This window comes from Agrilus planipennis, unplaced genomic scaffold (genome assembly GCF_000699045.2).
Source record: "Agrilus planipennis isolate EAB-ADULT unplaced genomic scaffold, Apla_2.0 scaffold9, whole genome shotgun sequence".
Classification (NCBI taxonomy): domain Eukaryota; kingdom Metazoa; phylum Arthropoda; class Insecta; order Coleoptera; family Buprestidae; genus Agrilus; species Agrilus planipennis.
The window spans coordinates 1,362,943-1,372,040 of NW_020442467.1; the positions used below are offsets into that span (position 1 = coordinate 1,362,943).

At 31.1% G+C, this 9,098-nt stretch overlaps 1 protein-coding gene across 1 annotated transcript in view; it reads left to right on the plus strand.

Annotated features, from left to right (window-relative positions):
• Positions 1–7,505: 7,505 nt before the first annotated feature.
• Positions 7,506–9,098, plus strand: part of LOC112906655 (proton-coupled amino acid transporter-like protein pathetic) — a gene marked incomplete at its 3' end in the record, with an annotated part of 4,819 nt that continues 3,226 nt past the window's right edge. Inside the window, exons 1-2 of the mRNA XM_025981217.1 lie at positions 7,506–7,813; positions 8,255–8,380. Of these exons, the coding sequence (XP_025837002.1) occupies positions 8,337–8,380 (44 nt within the window). The remainder of the gene's footprint in view (positions 7,814–8,254; positions 8,381–9,098) is intronic.

Below are 9,098 nucleotides of genomic sequence, written 5' to 3' on the forward strand. Positions count from 1 at the left end.
ATTATTAAACAAAAAAAATTATAATTTTTTGCTGATGATGAATATGGTAATAAACCACTCGAAACTAATTCAGATCAAATGTATATTTTTTTATTAACAGCCTTGTTGTGCTCGCGAAATTTTACTTAATTTTTGTCAACAATTAAATTACTATATTTATTTTTCGAAAAATAATATAAAATAAAATCCACTTTTCCAATGTTTTATTCATTAAAATCTACAATGTTAATTTATTCTATTTTTCCTCTGAAAAAGACGTAATACTTACTATTCTAGTAATTCTAGAATTTGTCGAATAGGTAGATTTTCATTTTGAAACATTCAAAAGGGATTTTTTTTCTGTATTCTTTAATAATGTTTCACGCAAATCCGATCATCCATCGACTCAACCAATAATAAAAAATAATAATAAGATATTAATTCTGTTCCATAATCCTAAAGCTACACCAAAATATGTTTAAGAAGGTTGTTTACAAGTCTATATTGTAACCAACACAGGTCGAAACGCTGGGAAAATTGTGAATAAAAAAATATTTTGACCTGAATTGGTTCCGAGTGGTATACTTAGGTACATAATTAAAAACCTAATGCATCTTAGAAAATTGTGTGTTGTTTTCTTTGTATATATATTAAAAATGCGCTTAATAAAATTGTTGCAAAATCCCGAATTAAATATAGCAAATGTTTACAGAAGAGCAAAATTCAAATACGAAGACGTTAACCTGCTTGTTACAAATATAGTTTCCACTTAATGTTCAAGAAACGTTCTAAATTCAAATGATCTTTAGCCTTCAGTCGTTTATTTTACGTTTGTCTAATTCTAAAACTTTCGCAACTGTATATAGACGCAAAAATATCATTAATAACAATCGTCTACTGTTTTTAATATAATTTCAATTGAACTTACGTACACATGTATCTAAATATATAATTTATAATATTCTTTATCCTTTTCATATATTAGTTACAGAAAATTTTAAGTTAAACTACCTAGAATCTATGAAGGCTTAGAAGGGCCAAACATATTTTTTTTAAATTTCGAGTTGTAACTTGAATAGAAATTTTAGAAATGAAGAGTTGTTGGAAAGAGTAGAACACACTACTCTATGGAAGTCAATATGAAATACGTGAGGTAATAGTTTGGTAGGACACCTTCTCAGGCATAAAAGGCTAGTCAGAGGCATATTAGAAGCAGAAACAGTAGTTAAGAGGAGTAGAGGTAGACCTATATTAGATTACAGTTCACAAACAGCTTCTAGTTTTAGGGAAACAAGGACGGTGGGCGCTGTGGAAAAGAAAAGGTTAAAAGCGTTCGAAATGTGGTAGTACAGACGAATGATGCGCCTAACGTGGATACAGACGGTTAGAAATGAAGAGGTATTAGAAAAAATAGAAGAACAGAAGGCTCTATGGAAGTCAGTAAGAAATAGGCGAGATAGGTTGGTAGGACCCTTCTCAGACAGGTGTCCTTCTCAGGCATGAAGGTCTAGTTAGAGATATATTAGAGGCAGAAACGGGAGTTAGGAGGGGTAGAGTTAGACTTAGATTAGATTATGTTCACAAATAGTTTAGGATGTGGGATATTCTAATTTTACGGAAATGAAAATATTAGCCCAAGATAGGAAAGAGTGGAGGTGCATGTTTAACCAGTCTTAGGACTGACGACCTTATGATGATAATGAACTTGATATTTCGACTTGCAATGAACTTTTAACTTTCAATGTTTATTGAATCACAACCTAACGTAACCTAACTCAATCCCAGCGTTAGCTAAGGAAATGTTCATAAAAGACGAAAGTGCTGCAACGCTCATTTGTTCGTGTTGTTTTTATTTACTGTTATATTATGATTATAACCAAATCAGTTGAATCGCAGACTACAACCGTTACAACACTGATGGGTAGATAATAATAATTCTTCTCCTAATACCATTGTACAGGACTATTCAAAGATTTTAAACTTTTCACCCTTTTGTGCTTGAAAGTTCACTGATGGGAAAAATTATGATTAATGGTTACCAACGAAATAATAGTTTATTTAGATCACAGTTCTTCAGCCCGAATTATAATTCTGTGATACCATTGATTTTAGTCATGAAAACCTATGCTCTTATACTTAGTCCAGAGAATGACGGTTTTTGTTTCGGAATTCTTTCGGGCAAGACCGATAGACGCGAAATTTGGGCAGTAAATAAAGAAAAGCTCAAGGATCAGAAGATATATAGTGTCGATGTGCGTTTTTACCTTAGGAGTGATTGCTTTTCCAGGAAGTGAAAATTGGCACCCTTAAAATAACGGCAGAATCGATAGTGCAATGAATTCTAAGCAAAAATGTTCTAAACATATTTTTGTATGAGAAAATACGACAAATGGCGCTGTAAACGCCATCTGTAGTACAGTGCTACATTTTAGGATTACGTATGCTTCAGCAAGATCCATTTAAATATATGGATATCTACTTGCTGAAACGAATCCTGGCGTAGCTCACCTCAACGTGGTAGGCACGTTACCATAATCGAATAAAATAATTCGAAGTGGTCTGTATTCTGTCTACGACGCGCTGATGAGATCCAAAAAGATCGAAATCGCGATCCGCGTCTGGCACTTTCGACAGAATACAGACCACTTCGAATTATTTTATTATATTTTTGTATAATTAAATGCTTTTCCTAGTTATTCGCAATTGAAATTGTTGTTTTTTCATCAAAAAAATGCAGATTTTTGTTTCTATACATTAAGTAGAACTAGAGATATGAATCGTTAAAGATGACTGTTTGATCGCCCAAAACTGAATTCGAACCCTTTCACATTAAATAATTGAGTAACAACGGATTTTTGGAGAAAACCTTAAATAGTAAAAACAATACGGTTCTCTCCTTTATCCGGAAAAAAAATCAGCTATGAAACCAAAGGCTTTACGGCGAAAACTGAAAATAAACGTAATCCAAGTACAACTAGCTCAATTAAGGTACTAATAATATATTTATTTTTGAAAATTAATTTGATTTACGTTAGACAGAAATTTCGGAATTTCTGAAAACATTTCTTTTTTCTCTAATAACTAAACAACGATGTAATATATGAAAAAAAAGCATCTGTACAAAATAGTAGACTTTTCCTTGCACAAAATTTTTGCTGGTTTTTGTTTTTTCTACGATGAAAATTATTTGAGGTATCGTCGTTATAAGTTGGTATATTATAATGAGGATCAAGTTTTCCGAGACACTTAAACCTTTAAATCTCAAAAAATAAAGGTTCAAGACAGTTGAAGCTTGCAGGCCTTGTAGTCCTTGAAATTACCTGCAAATTAAGTTTGTGTGCGAGTGGATTATCTACAAAATTGAGGAAGTGATAACTACTTAAAATACTGATCGTGTTTCTACACATTTTACAGTAAGGAGTAGTTCTTATAGGTTTAGACGTTGCATAAAGTAGAAAAGTTATTATGGACAAAGAGGAGATATTAATTCATCATAAATGCAGCATCAATAAATTTGAAACTGTTGAAACTAATTTTTTGTAGACTTCGCCGTTGAGGGCAGTCTTTTTAAGGGTTGGAACATCTAAATTACTCATCATTTATATACCAGTATATGAAAGAAAAGTTATTGCACATATTGGAATGTTATTTTATCATAGTATTGCTTAAATGTATTGTTTTTCAATTGTTTGACAAAACGAGTTGTTCCCACCCCTTAAAAATAAAACGCACACATCAGATACTTATAACTTTCATAGAGGAGGGTAAGATAGGCTTAATTACCAATTTTAATTAAAATCGATGCTACCCCAAAGATTTTGGAGGTAATTCCCTATCGTTATATACCGTCATCCACTGGACTAACTGATAGGTAACTCAATACAAGCCGAAATTTTAAAAGAAGATTACGTTTATCCCTTCTACTCCTTCGTAAGAATCACCGAATTTTCCTCCTTTCTCCCATTATTATTCATATTTAGCCGACTTTAACAATATAAAGTTGAAATCGACAAAACCGTTGACAATTAGCCAGTTACATACTCTTTTGGGCTTTGAATATACAAAAGTAATCCTCTAATGATTTCACTATCTTAACATTCGCAAATAACAAACTGCATTGTTTATGAAATGAAATGAAATTGAATAAACATAAATTTACAAGACGAATTTATCAAGAGTTTCTAACATTACCTAATATCTTAATTTAGGAGAATATTTCCAAACTGATAAAGTATATATATGCATATGGCATCGTGATGTTCATTATTATTATTATTAATGGATTTGTAATGGATTTAATCGATGGAAAATTATTTTTAACCGAAATAGAAGTAAAAATTAAATTATCAACTTATGCTTGAATTAAATTCGTTAGTAAACAATTGAGAAACAATTACATAACGAAAACCAGATTTATGCAATATATCATTGGTTTAGGCTTGAGAGTGACTACAGTATATAATAGACATATACAGGGTGACAGGAAGTTGCTCGTATTCCTCTCGGGAAAAGAAACTATCACTAATTTGGAATGATTAATCATAACATCTATCACTTGAGGGTCAAAATAATCTTCGGTTTCCCTTTTACAAAAATTGAAATTTTGGTCTGAATTTCCCTAGCTTACTAATTGGTCAACCTTCTTAATACGTACGTAAAACTACGAAATTTACTGTTAGAGTTTATGTTGTTTGTTAAAATATGTGTTACATTTTTTTATGATAATAAAACTTCTGTGAAGAATTTTCGTGTTATTTTTTTATTATTGTAAGTTTTAGAACACAACATAGGAAGATTGGCTAATTAGTAAAATATCAGATCATGGACAAAATCAAACCATAATATAAGAATAATTTGATTTTTAATTTTTTACTCCCAAAATTTGGATTTCTGTAGCAAGAAAACCGAAATAGATTTTCTCGAAAATGGCGCATTTTCGACTCCCAATTGATAGAGATTAAATCATTTCAAATTAGTGATGGTTTCTTCTTCTGAAAGGAATACCAGCTATTTTGTGTAAATTCCGAATGTTAGTAAATCTTATTAGTTTGTACTTGTTAATCTTAGGATTTACGGACATCAGCTACTAAAAGTAAGGGTTGATTTGAAGGAAGATGATTTTTGGGGCTTTTACCATTAGGATTTAGTACGTGCTAGGCTTTACCTATGACGATCAGCAAATAATGATTTTGAAAATAAAACAATGTAATAGGTACACTTAATTAGAAATTATTTATTATTACACAATTTTAAAATACTTATGTTTAAAATATAAAATAGAGTAACATAAACAAAAACAAAGAGAATAAGGATAAGGAAGTGAGAAAGAAGTTGTCTTTGACAGAGTCAAGGATCCAAAACATGCAAGTGCCTAAATACTACAACAATTCGTCATGATGTAACAAGTAAAGTCCTTTTTTTCACTATTAATAAATGACAATTAATAATACCAAAAGGTAAGAACAATCACAAAAGAGTAGCTCAGCTAAAACGCAGGTATAATTATAGTTGTATGAGAAAAAAAAATGATTTTAGTTTGTTTTACTATATTTTACTTCTCAGTAAGCATTTTAAACATGTTTCAAAGTTATATACGTAACTTAATCCATAATGTTCATGTTTCATCATCATCATAGGGTCGTCAGTCCTAAGACTGGTTGGACACGCACCTCCACTTCTTCCTATCCTGAGGTAATCTTCGCATTTCTCTACAATTAGAACATCCTAACATCCTTAACTATTTGTCAACAGCAATCTACTCTAGATATACCTCTATTCCTCTTAACTCCTATTTCTGCTTCTGATGTGTCTCTAACTATTAGCCTCTCATACCTGAGGTGTCCCACCACTCAATCTCACCTATTTCTTATCGACTTATATTGTCCTCCGTTCTTCTACTGTTTCCAATATCTCATCATTTGTAACTTTCTCTATCTACGATATCCCCATCATGTCATCATTCGTCTACAACTCCATATTTTCAAAGCTTCTAACCTTTTCTTTTCCGCCTTGCCCGTCTACGTTTCGCATACATATACCTTAAACAATCTTTTCGGCGACTAGACTCTACGTTATCCTTTGTTTTATATCTCCAGTACTCCTTCCATCCTGATTTACATTTACATTAAACATTTACTAATCGGCTTGGTAAAATCTAACACATATCTACCAAACTGGTCTTTTAACCGAAAAATAGTCTCATTTTATATCAATCCTTACATTTGCCAACACGTGTTGGTAAATCTTATGAATTACAACTAAAACTTAAGATTTACCAATATTCTTGCTTTAATATATGCATATTTTATGCCGAGCATGCTACATGCAACATGCAATGGCTTTTTGCGTGTAGGTACCTACTCTGCATTTATTGAAAACGAGGTTGAAAGCCTGGTGTAAAAATCATGGCACAGCCCAAATCGCTGAGTCAGTTTTGTTAAGAAAACATATGTTAGATCTAAATTTAAAAGTTAAGATTAATCAATACCCTTGTAATATTCTTGCATGTATTATACATTACGTGCCGCAGACAAATGGGTATTTCGGATAAATGACAATTCGTTAGGCAAATTACCTTTTCACCAGGAAAATTGTTTTAATTATTATTTCAAATTATTCGACTAGATGCCAATTGCCTACTTCCCTAGTAACATTTTAGACAAATGGTAAGGAAATTATTTCACCGTTGGTTGTTTTGTTCCCGCCAGTTTTTGTTGAGGTTAACTTTATTATTTTTCTTATTCATATAAATTGAAAAATACTATATTAACTATTATAAATGCATGGTCAAGGTTATAAGATTGATGATATGTCAACATAAAATGAAACTTATACATGAGAACATAGTGCATGTTGTCTTCGCCAACCGTAACCTTGTGATCCTATATGTCAGAACCCACTTTGCGCTCGGTGTTTCTGAAGAAATTGCAATTTGAAGCCGGCCCTGGACGTGAATTGGTAACGCACAGAGAAATTGGGATAACAACCAAGCAGCTACATCGATGGAGAATGTAAAAAGTGACGGTTGTGAAATGATTAATAAAATAACTATCAACAGCTTAGTACTACGCTACTATAAATAATTATATTTAGACGCCCACTGCGATAAAAACTAATTAAACAACTATTTTGTTCATCTCTGATAGTATACAGTATTATTTAAAGTATTAAGAACGCAAACAAAAAAATTAACTTTACATAAACATGAACAGGTAAATTAATATTTTCTGGAAAGGTAATTGTAATTTTATTAATTATAAGGTAAATTTCCACATATTTTGATTGAAGTATTGTCAATATGCGTTACTCTTTTTTATAGGTTATCAATAGTCCTATCCTCCCTTCCTCCCAGAAAAAATTAATCACACACACTTATGTACATTTAGAAATTTGACAAAAATTGTTGAAATAATTTGCCTGGTCGAAAGCTATTTGCCTAGGCAAATACCATTTGATTTAAATAACCGTTTGTCTGCTACATATGCGTACATATTAGACTTATGTATCGTTAATGATTGGTGCCAGTGGTATGTATGTATACGTTTTATTAGTACCTATTTACTACTACTACTAGTACATAATTGGGAGACAAGATTAGCATAGTGTTTTTTATCTTTGTTCGGACTGAACAAGTAAGAAAGATAACGATTCAGCAACAATTTAAAACAAGTGAATGATTCCCAGCAGTTCGAAACATCCGCCTGTGGATAATCACAAGTACATTAGGTCTCGGTAGTGATAAGCTAATACAAATTATTTGAATATTTGTAGCATTGGTTGAAATAAAAACCACTGACAGTTAACGGGTTAAATTTAAGAATCATTTTTCAACCGGGTAAGTTTTTAAAATCTTAACCGAGATGGAAAACGTAGGTAGTTTTTTATCTTCTTTGAGTTTAAGTTCAAAAATTCCCAACTGATTACTTATCTGTCTATTTAGAAAAAACTATAAAAAAAAATAATTATATAAAATTATAAATTCAGTTGTTTTCTTTCATTCATGTTAAAATACGTAATACACGTTTTTATTTTTATTTTTTTTTGTTTTGTTTTTACTCACATTTTTTAGCTGTTTTGTTCAATAAATAACACTCAAAAAATTAAACTTGTGAAAAAATTTTGTGATGTACTTACATATTTATTGCTTTATTTATGAATATACTATAAATTCTTACTTAATGCGATATATACACAAGCACTNATAGTATTAATAATATTATGTTATTTAATATAAATTTTGTGTTTCAATAGTTTAAAGCAGTGAATTTATTTACAGCACATTATTAGAATGTTCAACAAGACGTGACGAAAGGTAAAACGGTAGTTTAGTTGTCAATTTTTTTGTGAAACTGCACAAAATGGAAAAAGAAGCGATGCAACTACAACCCACTGGAAAGAACAAGTGAGCAAGTTTTTAATTTTTGTTACCTAACTGAATCCAAAAAAATCATATAGAGTAAAACACTAAAACCCAAAATTCCACATGGCAACGAAACAAATAAAGCGCGTTTTAACACTAAAGGTGTAATCCTCAGAGTACTTTTATGTTTGTTTTAACAACAAATGAACAAACAGATTCATCACAAAATCAAACATAGTTACAATAATTATTTTCTTTATCACATTCAGTAATTCTGTATTTTGGACAGCTGAGCCAAATTCACTATTTTAAGTAAGGTCCCGATAGTCAGATAAATACAACGTGTAATTATACAACACGCTACTGAAGTGAAACTTCTTCAAACACACAAACATACCGACATAGGGGTTAAGGAATTGGTTTAATGGGATTATTTGTACACTATGCTTCGCACGGGTGCAATGCTGATAGTAAATATATTATAGAATGTCTTTATATACTTATAACAATCACAGCTTTTTTGTCATTAGACAATACAAACCGGCCGGTACCGCCGCAACCGCTATGTTCCTGCATTTTAAATCTGTAATATCTTCGAAAATATTCATTTCAATTACATGCTGTAAAGGCCTTTATTAAATGCACAATGTATTTAAAAGTACTTAACTGGATAAGGATTAATGCTGTATTGCTTAAAATCGCTTCGTAAATAAGCCATTATTTCTCGTAAAAAGTAAAGGATAAAAAATGGTTATTGTGG